At 47.0% G+C, this 16,804-nt stretch overlaps 1 protein-coding gene across 1 annotated transcript in view; it reads left to right on the forward strand.

Annotated features, from left to right (window-relative positions):
• SART1 (spliceosome associated factor 1, recruiter of U4/U6.U5 tri-snRNP) overlaps positions 1-16,804 on the forward strand; it is a 244,084-nt gene that overhangs the window by 172,376 nt on the left and 54,904 nt on the right. The window contains exons 14-15 of the mRNA XM_030219089.1: positions 16,193-16,303; positions 16,454-16,545. Of these exons, the coding sequence (XP_030074949.1) occupies positions 16,193-16,303; positions 16,454-16,545 (203 nt within the window). The remainder of the gene's footprint in view (positions 1-16,192; positions 16,304-16,453; positions 16,546-16,804) is intronic.

The following is a 16,804-nucleotide window of genomic DNA, read 5'->3' on the forward strand; positions in this document are numbered from 1 at the left end:
CACTTTGAAAGACATGCAGGACCGGCGGCTGGAGTCCGCGCTCAAGCAACCCTTTGAAATCGGAGGCCTTGCCTTGAGGGCGTCTATTTGCAGTTCCTATGCAGCCCGGGCATGTCTTTCCTGGCTACAGCAGGCGGTGGAACAGCCCACTGATGGTGCGGGCCCCCTTTCTGAGGTTGCCCCGCGGATGGAGTCAGCCCTGTCATTTTTGGCTGACGCTCTTTATGATCTGGTCAGAGCTTTGGCTAAACAGATGTCTGTGGCGGTGTCCGCCCGCCGCCGCCTTTGGCAGCGGCATTGGGCGGCTGACATGGCTTCTAAGTAAAGGCTGGTGAGGCTAGCCTTTCGGGCCCTCCTGTTATTTGTAGAGGAATTGAAGAAGATTGTGAAAGACCTGAGGGAATCTAAACCCCAACGGTTACCTGAGGATAGGCCGAGGCCTTCTTCCAAAGGTTCTGTGTTTCCCTCCTCTTCCAGACCTCTCTTCCGTGAAGCTCGAAGGTATCGCCCGGGGCGCTCTGCTGGGTTTTCTCAACATGCCCGTTTTCAGCAGAGGAACTCCTTTTGCTTGGACAAATGTTCCGCAGTGGTCTGTTCAAGACCAGGAGTTCAGGGGCGTCCTCCACAATGATGGGACGTCGGTCCACTCCTCCATGCCTGCAATAGGAGGACGTCTTTCCATCTTTCTAAAGGAGTAGACCAAGATTACCTCGGATCAGTGGGTCCTGGACCTGATCAGAGAAGGTTACCGACTGGAATTTGGTGCCCCGGTGAGAGACGTGTTTGTGGAGTCCCGATGCAGCACTGCTGTAAAACAGGCGGCGGTAGAGGAGACCTTACAAGTCTTGCTGCACCTCGGAGCAGTGATCCCGGTGCCTCCCGCCGAACGCGGCTTCAGCCGCTGTTCCATTAATTTTGTCGTGCCTCAAAAAGGGAGGTCTTTCAGACCGATCCTCGACTTACGAAGAGTCAACGAGATCCTCAGAGTAAGGCATTTTCACATGGAAACCCTGCACTCTGTCATTGCAGCGGTACAGCCAGGAGAGTTTCTCACATCTCTGGACCTAAAAGAAGCATATTTACACATTCTGTTGGGAAATCATTTCCAGTTTCGGGCCTTGCCTTTTGGCCTAGCCACAGCTCCCCGTACCTTTTCCAAGGTGATGGTGGTCGTAGTTGCCTGTCTCAAGCGAGAGGGTATAAGAGTTCACCCTTATCTCGATGACTGGCTCATCAGAGCAGATTTGGCAACCGAGAGTCGTCTTGTCAGAGTGGTTACAGTCCTGCAGGTGCTAGGCTGGGTGATCAATATACCCAAAAGTCACCTGACCCCCTCTGTCTCAAGTATTTGGGGGTCCGGTTCGACACGGCCTTGGAGTTGGTCTTTCTCCCCGACCAAAGGCGGTGCAAGCTTCAGAATCAGGTTCGTCTGCTCCTTCGGATGCCTCACCCGCAAGCTTGAGCGAGGGCGCATATGAGGCCTCTGCAGATTGCCCTGCTTCAACAATGGTCTCCGATGTCCCAGGAATATCAACGCAGACTAACGTTGCTCCCTGCGGCCCGGCTCAGTATGGAGTGGTGGCTCTCCGACAGGATGCTGTGCCAAGGAATGCCTCTTGCGCTTCTTTCTTCATGCCTGGTGATAACATATGCCAGCCTTCTGGGCTGGGGAGCGCATTGCCAGGGAAGCTATGCTCAGGGTCTGTGGACACCCGTGGAAGCGGGGTGGTCCATCAATCGCTTGGAACTGAGAGCGATATTCCAGGCTCTTATGGCTTTTCAAAAGACTCTGAAGGGGCTTGCTGTCTGGGTTCTGTCAGACAACACGACAGCGGTGGCATACATAAACCGTCAGGGAGGCACTCAGTGCAGGGCCCTGGCCGCGGAGGCCGCTCAGATTTGCCACTGGGCCAAACTACACTTGCAGCTTCTGTCGGCAGCTCACATAGCAGGTCAGAGCAACGTGCAAGCTGATTTTCTCAGCAGGCATCAAATCGACCCGGTGGAATGGGAACTGGCAAAAGAAGTTTTTCTTCAGATTTGTGCCAAATGGGGGACTCCCAGAATGGATCTAATGGCGTCAAGTGCAAACGCCAAAGGTCCTCGCTTTTTCAGCAGAAGGGAGGGATCCTCACTCGGCGGGATTGGATGCTCTGGCTCAACCTTGGCCCTCGGGCCTCCTGTATGTGTTCCCTCCTTGGCCCTTGATAGGGCGAGTCCTACTGCGGATTCGCCAGCACTGAGGTCTGGTGATTCTCATCGCTCCAGATTGGCCAAGGCATCCGTGGTATGCGGATCTCTGCCGGATGCTGGTGGACGCTCCTGTTCATTTGCCCCTGGTGCCGAACCTGTTGGTTCAGGGTCCGGTGTCTATGGAGGATCCCTGCCGATTTGGTCTTATGGGCCTGGCTATTGAGAGGGCGCAATTGAGAGACAAGGGCTTCTCTAACAAGGTCATCTCCACTCTTGCAGGCCTGCAAGCGAGAGAGTACATCAGACTCTGAAATGTGAGCACCATTTTAAAGCAAGGGTGTACAAGTACAGTTCTAGATCTGGAAATAATTCAGGTTTTAGGATATTCCTAATGAATGTGCATATTAAAGTAGTTCAGATAAATCTTAATTTTATATAAAATTCTTTGCTGAGTAAGGCCTTATTTGACCATAAGTGATTTTTATGCCATATCAGACTGTTGTAGTAATCAAAGCAGGGAATACTAATTTCTCCAAGGACAAGCAGGCTGGATTATACTCACAACTGGGTCGACGTCCGCTTAGGCCCAGGAACCAGCATTTGCCATAGCAAGACAAAAAACTTTGCTAGAGTCTTCTGGCGCACGTGCAAGGACTGACTTCCTGCCCTCCGCATGAGCGCGTACCTCAGTTTCGTTTTTTCTGCGACGAGGTGCGGCAGATTCATTCTGTGCTCCTTGTTAGTGCCCAGGAAAGAGCCTTCTCTTTTTGATATTCGACTTTTAGTCATGTGTTTTTTTTTCCCCTCATTTATTTTCTGTTAAAAAAAAAAGTCCTCTATTTTCCTATGTTCCTTCCCCCCCCCCCCCCCCCCCCCCCACCCCCACCCAGTTTCCTTTCTTTTTCGACGGCAGCCGGTTTTAGGCCGCACGGTCGGGTTTCTACACTTTTTTGTGCCCTTTTTACTTAGGCACAATCGAGTACTTTGATTTTGCCGGTGCCGTTTTTCCTTCCATGTCATTGAAGACACCCAGCAGCTTCAAACGTTGTACTCTGTGCAACTGGACCATCTCAGGTACAGATACCCATTCTTGGTGTATTCAGTGCCTTGGGCCCGACCATAGCCCAGCTCGTTGTGCCCTTTGTCTTCATACAAAGAAAAGGACCCAACTGGCTCGAGAAGCCCAACACGAGAAACTTTGGGGCTTGGTATGGTCCTTCGGCATCGGTACCCTTTGGCCTGTCGTCTGCACCAAGAGTGTTTACAAAGTGCCTAGCAGTAGTCGCAGCGTCACTACGCAGGCTGGGAGTGCATGTGTTCCCTTATCTCGACGATTGGCTGGTGAAGAGCACCTTGGAGGACGGTGCTCTCGAGTCCATGCGGATGACTATTCAGGTGCTAGAGCTACTAAGGTTCGTAATAAATTACTCCTCATCTCACTTTTGTTCAAAAATTGGAGTTCACTGGAGCACTACTGGACACGAAGACAGCTCGGACTTATCTCCCCAAGACATGGGCAGACAACCTCCTGCCCCTGGTGTCCGCAGTTCGAGCATCTCGGCAGTTCACAGCTTGGCAGATGTTGACTCTTGGGGCACGTGGCCTCCACAGCTCATGTAACACCCATGGCATGTCTACATATGAGATCAGCTCAATGCACCCTAGCTTCCCAGTGGTATTTATTTATTTATTTATTGCATTTGTATCCCACATTTTCCCACCTCTTTGCGGGCTCAGTGTGGCTTACAATAAGATATGAATAATGGAAATGCATTTGTTACAACTTGGTTATAGGTTACATTGTACAGGTTTTGTGAAACCATCCGAAGTATCATTAAGAATATAACAATGGGACATCAACATTGAAACGTTGGAAAGAGACAATGGGAAGCTTAAAGGGCAGTGTTGAGACACAGAGATATATGGTGTACATATTCCTGTGAGTAAATGTATGAGTGATGTGGAATTACGGGGGATGAGGGTTAGAAGTGGATGTATGAAGCATTGATGATCAGTGAGTGTGGACTCTATGTGTTTTGGCTCTTGCCATAAATTGTTTCAAACAGATGAGTCTTCAGTAATTTGCGGAAGGAGGCTTGTTTGTAAATCGTTCTTAAGTTGCGCGGCAGTGTATTCCAAAGTTGCGTGCTCGTGTGAGAAAAGGTTGACGCGTGTAGCGTCTTGTATTTCACGCCCTTGCAATTAGGGAAGTGGAGGTTGAGGTATGTTCTGGATGATCTTTTAGCATTTCTGGTTGGTAGGTCTATCAACTCGGACATATAGGCAGGGGCTTCACCATGAATGATCTTGTGGACTAGTGTGCATACCTTGAAAGTGACGCGTTCCTTAAGTGGAAGCCAGTGTAGTTTCTTTAGTAGTGGTGTTGCCCTTTCATATTTTGGTTTTCCGAAGATGAGTCTGGCTGCTGTGTTCTGGGCTGTTTGAAGTTTCCTCAGTACTTGCTCTTTGCAGCCTGTGTATAGTGAGTTACAGTAATCCAGATGGCTTAGGACGAGGGATTGCACTAGGTTGCGGAAGACGAATCTTGAGAAGAATGGTTTTATCCTTTTCAATTTCCACATGCAGTGGAACATCTTCTTAGTTGTGTTATTTGCGTGAGTTTCGAGTGTTAGGTGGCGGTCGATAGTGACTCCAAGAATTTTTAGCGTTTCTGAGATTGGAAGGTTTTGGTTTGGTGTGTTTATCGCGTTGAATTCATTTGTATTGTATTGGGAGGTGAGTATCAGGCATTTAGTTTTTTCTGCATTTAGTTTCAGACGAAATGCATCTGCCCACGTGTCCATGATGTATAGACTTTGATTGATTTCGTTGAAGATTTCTTTGATGTCTTGTTTGAAAGGGATGTATATCGTCACATCATCGGCGTATATATATGGGTTAAGGTTATGGTTTGATAGGAGTTTTGCTAGAGGGATCATCATTAGGTTGAAGATAGTTGGTGAGAGAGGTGATCCTTGTGGAACTCCACATTCAGGTGTCCATGCCTTGGACGTGGTTGAATTTGATGTGACTTGATACGAACGCAGGGTTAGGAACCCCTTGAACCAGTTCAGGACGTTTCCTCCAATGCCAAAGTATTCCAGTATGTGTAGTAGGATTCCGTGGTCGACCATGTCAAATGCGCTTGACATGTCAAATTGTAGGAGGAGTATATTGTTGCCAGTTGCTATTATTCGTTTAAATTTAGTCATAAGGGTGACTAATACTGTTTCAGTGCTATGGTTCAACCGGAATCCTGATTGGGCATCATGCAGTATTGAATGTTTGTTTAGATAGTTTGTGAGTTGTTTGGTTACCATTCCTTCAGTTATCTTGGTTATTAGTGGTATGGATGCTACTGGCCTGTAGTTGGTTATTTCGCTTGTGTTTTTCTTTGTATCTTTAGGAATTGGGGTGAGTAAGATTTTTCCTTTTTCTTTTGGGAAGAGTCCGTTTTGTAGCATGTAGTTTATATGGTTCGTTAGGTCTATTATGAATTGTTGAGGAGAAGATTTCATGAGGCTATTTGGGCATGTGTCTAGTTTGCAATTGGATTTGGCATATCTTTTGAGAGTCTTAGAGATGAGGTCTTCTGATAGTAGTTCGAATTCAGTCCAGGTTCTGTCTGCTGGGTGTGTTCCTTCTTCTGGGTCTAGACAGTCCAGAAGAGTGGCGTATTCTATAGGACTAGCGGGTATTTTGTGTCGTAGTAGTATAATTTTCTCCTTGAAGTACTTTGCAAGGTTGTCGACGTCCGGCATATCTTTGCCGTTGTTTGTAACTGGTGTGGTATCTAGCAATTTGTTCACGAGGTTGAAGAGTTTGTGTGTCTTTGTAGTTGGGTCCTATTATTGTTTTGTAATGTAGTCTTTTTGTCTGTTTTATGGTGTATTTGTATTTTCTCCGAAGTATTTTCCAATCGTTTAGTGTTTGTTCGTCTTTCTTTTTGTTCCAAGCTCGTTCTAGTTTTCTGACTTGCGTTTTAAGTTTTTTCAGCTCTTCGGTGAACCATGGGTTTGCTTTTTCCCTGTGTGATGTATCAAGCTGCGGGGAATCTGGAGGATGTTAACAGACTGTCCATAGACTTTCGCAGCTCTCTTCAGTGGTGGACAATCCAGCCCAATTTGACCATGGGACGATCATTTCAAATTCCTCAGCCATAGAAAGTGCTGTTGACGGATGCATCCCTCCTGGGGTGGGAAGCTCATTTAGATGAGCTTCACACTCAGGGAGCCTGGTCCTTCCATCTCCTGGAGCTACAAGTGATCTGGAATGCTCTGAAGACTTTCAGAGATCAGCTGTCCAACCAAATTATCTTGATTCAAACAGGCAATCAGGTGCGGTGTACTACACCAACAAGCAGGGGGGCACCAGATCTCACCCTCTGTGTTAGGAAGCCATCCAGATGTGGCTTTGGGCATGCTATCCAAGCGTGTTTCTCCAATCTGGCAGGCGTAAACAACAGTCTGGATGACAGGCTGAGTAGCAACCTCACTATTGGTCGCTGAATATGGGCGTCGCCCGCAAGATCTTCCGAGCGTGGGGCACCCCCTCTAAGGATCTTTTTGACACTCAAATCAATCACAAGGTCCCTCAGTTCTGTTCCAGACTTCAGACCCACGACAGACTAGAGTCAGATGCCTTTCTCCTATATTGGGGAACAGGCCTTCTGTATGCGTATCCTCCCATACCTCTAGTAGGGAAGACTTTGCTGAAATTCAAGCAAGACCAAGACCGTTGAACCATGATCCTGATTGTACTTTTCTGGCTGCGTCAGATTTGGTTCCCTCTTCTTCTGGAGTTGTCCTCCAAAGAACCATGGAGATTGGAGTGTTTTCCAACCCTCATCACTCAGAACGAGGGGTCGCTTCTACATCCCAACCTCCAGTCTTTGGCTCTCACGGCCTGGATGTTGAGAACTTAGAATTCGCCCCCTGGGGTCTTTGAGGGTGTCTCCCGAGTCTTGGTTCCAGGAAAGATTCCACGAAGAGGTGTTACTTTTTTAAATGGAGGAGGTTTGCCGTCTGGTGTGACAGTAGGGCCCTAGACCCTCCCTTTTGTCCTGCACAGACCCTGCTACACTTGTCAGAGTCTGGTCTCAAAACCAACTCCATAAGGGTTCACCTCAGTGCAATTAGTGCTTATCATTGGCTTGTAGAGGGTAAGCCTATCTCTGGACAGCCTTTAATTGTTTGCTTCATGAAAGGTTTGCTTTTGTCAAAGCCCCCTGTCAAACCTCCACCAGTGTCATGGGATCTCAACGTCGTTCTCACCCAGCTGATGAAAGCTCCTTTTAAGCCACTGAATTCCTGCCATCTGAAGTACTTGACCTGGAAGGTCATTTTCTTGGTGGCTGTTACTTCAGCTTGTAGGGTCAATGAGCTTCAGGCCCTACTAGTGGGTGCACGTTATACTAAGTTTCATCACAACAGAGTAGTCCTCCACACGCACCCTAAGTTCCTGCCAAAGGTGGTGTCGGATTTCCATTTGAACCAATCGGTTGTCTTGCCAACATTTTTTCCCCAACCTCATGACCACCCTGGCGAAAGCAGTTTGCACACCTTGGACTGCAAGAAAGCATTGGCCTTTTACGTGGAGCGGACAAAGCCCTTCAGACAGTCTGCCCAGTTGTTTATTGCTTTTGATCCCAACAGGAGGGGAGTCGCCATCAGAAAACACACAATCTCAAATTGGCTAGCAGTTTGCATATCCTTCACTTATGCCCAAGCTGGGCTGACTCTGTTGGGCCTTGTCACGGCTCATAATGTCAGAGCCATGGCTGTGTCAGTGGCTCACTTAACGTCAGCCTCCATTGAAGAGATTTGCAAGGCTGCGTGGTCTTCAGTCCACACATTCACATCACACTACTGCCTTGAGCAGGATACTAGACACGACAGTCGGTTTGGGCAGTCCGTGCTGCAGAATCTGATTGGGGTTTAGAATCCAACTCCACCCACCTAGTCCCATTTTTTAAATTCTGTTCCAGGCTGCGCTCTCAAGCTAGTTGTATATAGTTTCAGGTTAATCTACGTGATGTCCTCGCCGTTGCGAGGCCAAATTCACCAATATTTATTGTTTTGGGTGAGCCTGGATGCTAGGGATACCCCAGTTGTGAGTATAAGCCAGTCTGCTTGTCCTCTGAGAAAGCAAAGATACTTACCTGTAGCAGGTATTCTCCAAGGAGAGCAGGCTGATTATTCTCACAATCCCACCCACCTCCCCTTGGAGTTGTTTATTTGTTTATGCTTTTAGACTTAACTGAGGAACGCGTGCCAGAAGGCTCTAGCAAAGTTTTTCTTTTTGCTATGGCAAATGCCGGTTCCCGGACCGAAGCGGACGCCGACCCAGTTGTGAGAATAATCAGCCTGCTCTCCTCGGAGAATACCTGCTACAGGTAAGTACCTTCGCTGTTTCGTTTATAGGTTTAGACAAAAAAAACAGAGGAAACGACCCTCGCATACAGCACAGGCGTACAAACACAAAGAAGGTGCCAAAAAGTTGACAGATGACACTTTGAAGTCTAGTTTTTTATTGCATTCAGTGACTCAGTACGGGCCTGTGTTTCAGCCAAAAACCTTCCTCAGGAGTCTCTATTGGATGTGTAGGATACACAGTGTAAAAAATATCAGCATATAATAGTTCTTTCCATTACGTTTCAAGGATCAGTCCATACAAATGGGTTGTAACCATCCGCTTGCAGGTGGAGATAGAGAACTCAAATAAGTTGTGCCTCATAAGCTCCTGTACTTAGCAACCAAACCAGTATTCTCTGTCTCCAACAGGTGGGATAGCAGCTCCTGTGCGCTTTGTGGCTTCCTGTCCTGCTTGCAGGTTCAGTTGAGTTTGGGATTGAGAATATCCTGTGCCTGAGGTGTAAACCTAGTAGTCTAGGTCCCTCCCTGCTCCCCCGTTGCTACTTTCTAACTCTTTGTCAGTCTTCCCTTTTTTTTTTTCTCCTGCCTCTGTGTTAAAAAAAAAAACAGCCACTGTGGTTCTTTTTGAGAGCGCTTGTGCTTTGGGAAGATTGTGGGGCTTCAGTGCCTTGGAGGTCATGAGACCGGCTGTATTCTGTGAGTATATTTATTATTCTCTGTCTGAGTCTATCAAGTCTTGTGCATGCTGTGGGGATAAACTCTTGGCTACCAGTTCCTGCATGCTTTCTTTACGTTTGTTGACATGCTGCTTTTGTCTACTTTGGCTATCGGTACTCTGTCTCCAAGAGTTTAGTCCGGCCCCGCTCCAGTGGCAGTTTTGGCAGGCTCAGTGCCAACTGCACCTGCACTTTGCGAGGCTTCAGCAGCCATTTTGCCGGGTTCCTCGCCCGCTTCCGTGTACTGGGATGTTGGTTCTGCAGAGGTAAAAAATTCTCTGCCCTGCCGTTTTCTCCTGAATTTGTTCATTTATTAATTACATCAGGCGTTTTTATTAAATGTTACCTATCTACACATCTCCTTTACTCTGTTAAGCTTAGGCTGTATTCTCTCCATTATACTTTTTAGTCTTACTACTATGTAAGCCGCATTGAACCTGCTATGAGTGGTAAAGTGCGGAGTACAAATGTAACAAATAAATTCGGCTCAAGTTTCCTCTCCTCCTTTCCCTCACATTGCTTTGGAGGAACAGCTTCCTAAGAAACGAAAACTTTCCACTTTGCAGGATTTGGAGAATGCTCCTCCTCGGGACTCACAGGAGGTTTTATCTGTGTATTTTGACTCTCAGTTTTGCTGATGGCCCTGACATTGACGTTTCAGAAGCAGACGGGGTGATTATCCTACTGTAGCTAGGCTGTATTTGAGAGTGGACTTGCCTCTCTTGACCATAAAATCTATGGAGGCTTTAAACATTTCTACCCCTGCTTCTTAGTCCTCTGGTCTTCCATCTATTATGTCAGGTACTAAAAGACCTCCTGTATCTTGCTATGCAGGAATTTATTGCAGCTCAGTGGGAGACTGATTCTAACTCGGGGTGGCTCGTGTTATATCCAAATTATATCCCCTTCTGCCATCTGATTTAGATCAGTTTTGCTTTGCCTAAGGTGGATGCCCTTATTATGACGGTTACTAAATGTTCCACTATCCCTTTTGAAAGCAGCATTGCAATAATAGATATGCATGACTGCAAGCCTGAGGCTTCCTTGAAGCTTATCTTTCAACGAGCTGTGTTAAATTCTCAGGCAGCAATTTCTTCTTCTTTTGTAGCCAGGGCTTCTTTATCATGGATTCAACAATTGTCCACGTTGAATTCTCTTCCAGACTTTCTTCCTACCCTAGAGGCGGGATTGTCCTATTTGTCAGACGCTCTTTTATGATATTCTCCAAGCATCAGCTAAGGGTATGGCCTTGGCCATTTTGGCGCAACGCTGGCTATGGTTGAGGCATTGGGCCACTGATGTGGCGTCCAGATCGTGTCTGGTGAAGTTGCCCTTTTTGGGGAAGCTACTCTTTGGTGTGGATTTGGAGAAGATTGTAAAAGACCTGGGAAGTTCCAAGGTTCAGCGGCTACCTGAGGACAAGCCTAAGCCTCATCACTGGGTGGCTAAGTCTCGTTTTCGAAAAGCGTAGAGGTATAGACCGGGGAAGGCTGGTGCTTCTGCTTAAAAAGCTTGCTTTCCTCAGACTTGGTCTTCCTTTCGAGGAGGCAAGAAGCCCTTTTCTGCTTCCTCAAGAACCTCTCTCTCTTTGCAGCCCTCGCAATGAGTTCAAGATTCACTCCTTGTTTGTAGACATAGGTGGACATCTTTCCCACTTTCACAAGGAGTGGACCACCATTACTGCAGGCCAGTGGGTCCTTGATATCATTCTCCATGGCTACAAGTTAGAATTTTCAAAGCCACTCACCGATCTTTTTATGCTGTCCCCTTGCGGCAGCTCTGCAAAGAGTCTGACAGTGCTTACTACCTTAGCCTCTTTAAGGTGACTGGGGGCCATCCAGCCCGATCCTCCGGCAGAGAGGGGCATGAGTTGATATTCCACCTATTTTGTCTCATCCCAAAGAGAGAAAACTTTTCACCCGGTTCTGGATCTCAGAGGGGTGCACAAGTCTCCTAGAGTTCTTCATTTTCTCAAGAAGACTCTTCGTACTGTCATAGCGTCGGTCCAGCCAGGCGACTTTCTCACCTCATTGGACCTCAGTGAGGCTTATTTTCATATCCCAATTTGGCATTCTCACAGGAAATTTCTGTGGTTTGTGATCCTGGGCGATCTTTTTCAATTTGCCCATACCACTGCACCTCGTTCATTTTCAAAAGTTATGGTGATGGTGGCATCCTTTCTTCGCTGGCAAGGGATCCAGGTACATCCTTACCTGGACAATTGGCTAATCCGGGTGTCTTCTTATCAAGAGAGCCTTCGCAGTACACAGACAGTCCTGTTTCTTCTTTCCTCACTGGATTGGGTGGTGAATTACAGCAAGGGTCATCTCACCCCCACCCAGACCCTGGAGGTTCTGGGAGTGTGCTTCAGTACCCAGATGGGGAAGGTTTTCTTGCCTCAGCATCGTCAGCTCAAGCTCAAAACAGCAAATTCTCATTTTCTCTCACTTCCCTGCCCATGGGCGTGGGACTATGTTCAGATTCTCGGTTCTATGGCGGCAACTTTGGATGTTCTGCCTTGGGCGAAGTTCCACATGTGACCCCTACAGTCATCCTTGTTGAGCCGGTGGTCTCCGGTCTCAGGGACTTAAAACCAGCTGGTGCCGTGGATGCCTCAAGCCAGATGGAGTCTGACTTGGTGGCTTCTCCCTCTGCGCACTCAGGCAGGGTTGCCCTTACAGATTCCCAGTTGGTGTGTTCTCACCTCTGATGCCAGCCTCTTCGGATGGGGAGCCCATTATCTCCACCACTCTGCACAGGGCCACTGGTCGAGAGTGGAAGCTTCCCGGTCCATCAACAGATTGGAACTTCGAGCACGTGCTTACATCAACAGATAAGGAGGAACAAAGAGTGTATCTATAGCCCAGCAGGCGTGTCTTCTTTTTCAGTGGGAGAAATTGAACATTCTGATGATTTCAGCATCTCGCATAGCGGGTTCACTGAACTCGCAAGTGGATTTCCCCAGCAGAGTGTCTCTGGTCATGGGGGAATGGCAACTGTCAAAGACTGCATTTCGTCAAGGAGAGAGTCCAAAACACAAAGGTGAATAGAAAACAAAGAAGCACAAGGAACCTTCAAGTTAGGGGTGTCTCAGCTATACTTATTGGATGATTGCTATCCTTGGCAATAAATACCAATATTAGACCCCTGACGCAGGCATTTTTTTTAACGAAATGTGTACCATGTTGGGTCTGACCAATAAAGTATAACTGAGATGTCCCTAACTTTTGAATGCTTCTTTGGTTTCTTAAGACTGCATTTTGCTTCATTTCCACACAATGGGGCCTTCCAGTTCTCGACCTCATTGCATCCAGACTTAGTGCGCAGATTGTACAGCCGTTTCGGGGAGAAAGACTCTCTAGGAATGGATGCACTGGTACAGCCTTGGCTATTGAACAGCTTTACGTGTTTCCTCCATGGATTGCGTATCATCTCTGGAAGATCGTTCTTGTAGCTCTGGACTGGCCCAGATGTCCTTGGTACGCAGACTTCATCTGTCTTCAAATCGCTCCTTGGTTGACTCTTCCTCCACAGATGGGCTTATTGCACACCAAGGTCCCTCCTGCTTTGGTCTTATGGCCTAGCTCTTGAGAGGGCGTGTTTGAGGAAGAAAGGTAAGCGGATGATATTACTACCTTACCACAAACCGGAAAACAATCCACTTCTTATGCTAGAACGTGGAGAACTTTCAAGAGCTGGTCTGCACAGGACATTTCGTGCTTCCTTGTCTCAAATTTTATCCTTCCTTCAGGAGGGATTCAAAAAAGGCTTAGCTCTCAATTCGCTCAAGGTTCAGGTGGCAATGTTGGCGTGTCAGAGGGCATGATGGACCTGTGGTCTGTCCCAGTGTGGCAATACTTATGTACTTAAGATACAGAATGCCTCATTGGCTGCTCACCCTGATATAGTGTGATTCCTCAAGGGAGTCACTGATCTGCGTCCCCCTCTCCGTAATATTTGTCTTCAGTGGAGTCTTCTAGTGGTTCTTAAGGCTCTTCAGTTGGCCCCTTTTGGGCCCCTTCGTTCGGCAGTTATCAAGATCTTATTTTAAAGGCAGTATTTCTAATTGCCATTTCGTCAACATGGAGAGTTTCAGAGCTTCAAGCTGTCTCTTGCAGGGATCCTGTTTGCCGAAGATTGTATTTCCTTTTTATGTCAGACTGTGTTTCTTCCTTCTTTTTTCTAGGGAGCTCAGAATACGGTTCCCTGTGACTGTTGGATGTGAAGGATGTCCTTATGTGCTCTATATATATATATATATTTTTTTTTAAATCTTCTTTATTGGATGTATGATAACATGTATCAACTACAAAAACCACAACAAATTTACATCTGTATTTCAAATAATATCTCTTCCCACTCCCCTCCCTCCCCCCTATCTAATCAAACTAAATCTGACTGAGTTTCAATTCAACAGTCTACTACGGGCTAATGATGGAATGTTCGTCCATGAGCTTTGCCCAACGATTCTAATGATCTCCTTTCTAGCGCAGCTAGTTGTATCATGGCAGATTGCCATTGCTCCACTGTTGGGGGGTTTTTGTCCATCGAATTTGTTAAAATACACTTTTCTCCCCCAGTAGTATTGCTCTTCTTAACTCAGTCCCTTGAAATACTGGCATACCTACAAATTTATCAAATAACATGTCTGGGTTGGGTGCCATCTAATCTTCCACAGACAATTCATGGGATACCATCTGTTCCCAGAATGACACTACTTGGGGGCATTTCCAAAACATGGGGGTTATGCGCTATTTTAGCGCTACCAACAATTTCAGGTGTTCTGATCATCTTTTTGTCCTCTTTGCGGGACCCCAGAAGGGTTTGCTGGCCTCCAAAGTAAAGGTCTGCACGGGAACGGGGTTTTCGGGGAGTCCGCGGGAATCCCGCGGGTTTCCCCCCCTGGTCAGCGGGAGTGCCGCAGGAATGGAGTCCTGGTCAGCGGGAGTGCCGCGGGGACGGAACGGTATATGTGGGATTCCTGTGGGGATCGAAGCCGCAGCCGGCAAAAAAAATAGGCCGGCCAAAATCCAGCAACCCGCACATGGCATGAAAAAGCCGCAGCGGGTCACGGAAAGGGGCAGCAGAAGATTCAGATTTCATACAAAGCATGGCTACATGAAGATTCAAAAAGAATGTCTGCTGCTGGTTTGCCCCTTCTTCTTTTAGTGGGCGGAGACACCAAGCTCTCCTCCAGTGAGGCGCCACTCAAAGTCAGAGAGCAGGAGAATGAAATTTCTCGTCTTTTTTGCCAGCCAGTTGGACTTCGTTAATGATGTCATACTGCTGAGAACAGCAGGCTCCAGCCAGGTCCGCTACCAGTGAATAAAGGCAAACTCAGTCCATGCTTAGAATCAGAGACTCGTCATCAGTGCTGTAGGAGGAGAGAGAGGAGGACAGCAGCAAGCAGCAGCACAAGGAGCACTGCAGGAGGAGGAGGACTTCTCTCAGAGGTAGCAGGATCAGATCAGCTGTGTCACAGAGGAGAGAGGGAGGGAGCAGGATGTAGCAACTGGCACTGAAGTTGAGAGAACTGGAAGGCAGCAGAAGTTCAGCAGCTGTGGTACTGTGACCGGAGCCAGACCAGAAGAGAAGGGGCAGTGAGTACTACTAGTGACTGTGAGTGAGTAACTGAGTCATCCACAGAAGAGAACAGCACAGAGGTGAACTCAGCTAACTACTTTTATTTTTTATATGTATAGGCAGTTTATTTCTCTCATGGTGGGAACTGGCTGTTTTATGGGGACGGGCGGGGATGGAGGAGATCACTCACGGGGATGGGCGGGGACGGAGGAAATTAGTCACGGGGATGGGCGGGGACGGGTTAGATTCTGGCGGGGATGGGCGGGGACGGGCGGGGATGGGTCGCATTTCTGTCCCCGTGCAACTCTCTACTCCAAAGCGACAGTGGCTCAATGGCTTAAGGATGCTATTTCTTCGGCTTACATTCTGAGGAGTAGATCTGCTCTCATGCACATCAAGGCTCATTCTACCAGGTCTTTGATGACTTCTTTGGCAGAGTCTGGGGCAATTTCATTAGCAGAGATCTGTCGGTCGGTGACGTGGTCGTCTTCTCATTCATTTAAGCATTCTGTTTGGATGTGTCTGCTGGAGCTTCCTTCGGGGCCATGGTTCTCACTGCAGGGATATCAGAGTCCCTCCCCTCTTAAGGATTACTTTTGTACATCTCATTTGTCTGGACTTATCCTGGGGACATAATGGAAGGAAAAATTAGTTAATTACTTTATAATTTTCTTTCCTTTAGTCCCAAAGGATCAGTCCAGAGCCCGCACTTCTGTGATGGTTTCGTTTTTTCTGGTTCTATGTAATTTCGGGTGTTTGTATTGTTCTGGTTCCATTATTTCTAAGGCACGAGTTTTGCCCTTTATTTCATAGTTCTTTTTGTATCTAGTGGATGTAGTTTTTGAAGTCACTCTCTCTCACTGCTTTATTGAATGCTGACTTGGTTGCTAAGAGCAGGATCTTATGAGGCACAATTCATTTGAGTTCTCTGTCCACCTGGTGGCGGATGGTCACAACCCATTTTTCTGGACTGATCCTTTAGGACTAAAGGAAAGAAAATTATTGGGTAATTAACTAATTTTTCCTTAACCGATCTTGTGCATATTTATTAGGTGTATCTTGAAAACCTAACCTGTTTGTGGCCCTTGAAGACTGAATTTGTACTTCCTCTGCTCTGTCTACCCAAATTCAGCCCTGTGAGAGGAATTGCATTGCTATAAGGGTTTTTATTCCTCCAAATAAAATATAGAGGCCTTAAAGGGACCAATGAAAAAGCAGAGATCAAAAACCTTTTTTTTTCTCCAGTTAAACCTTCTCACCTTAATGTTCTCTCCTTTTTTTTTTTTTCTTTCTTTTTTTAAATCTCGCCTGACCTCCTTTCCCCAGGATTTTGAGCATGAGGAGGATAGGACTTCTGAGCAGGATGTGGAGTCAGACCAAGAGGAGAACCTGGGCTGGAGTACTGTCAACCTAGATGAAGAAAAGCAGCAACAGGATGTAAGTGGTTCAATGTATCCAAGGAGGTGCCATGAGACACTGGCAGCGGGAGAAGTTACTAATTTTTCTGAAACAATGGTATGTTTGTGTGTATTTGTAAACTGAACTGTGAATTTTGTCACCGTTTTGTATTTTTTTTTTCTTGCTCAGTTCTCAACTTCTTCTACCACCATTCTGGATGAGGAGCCCATTGTGAACAGAGGTCTTGCTGCTGCACTCCTCTTGTGCCAGAACAAAGGTGAGTGGACAGCAATGCTCTAAAAATAAAACCCAGACAAATGTTAGGGGTGGGAGATCTAGCTACATCAGGGATACAGGGCCTTTTAACAACTTTTCTGGCATCTGGACTAGGATGAAAGCACTCATAGTTGCAGTTAAAAAGCTTTTTAGGTTAAGTTGGATTTAGCAGAGTTATATCAGCCTAACATTCTTACAACAGTGAGTTTTGCCTTATGACCTTTGAGGGATGGGAAGACATGTTAAGAATGAAATAGAGAGTAA

This window comes from Microcaecilia unicolor, chromosome 11 (assembly GCF_901765095.1).
Source record: "Microcaecilia unicolor chromosome 11, aMicUni1.1, whole genome shotgun sequence".
Classification (NCBI taxonomy): domain Eukaryota; kingdom Metazoa; phylum Chordata; class Amphibia; order Gymnophiona; family Siphonopidae; genus Microcaecilia; species Microcaecilia unicolor.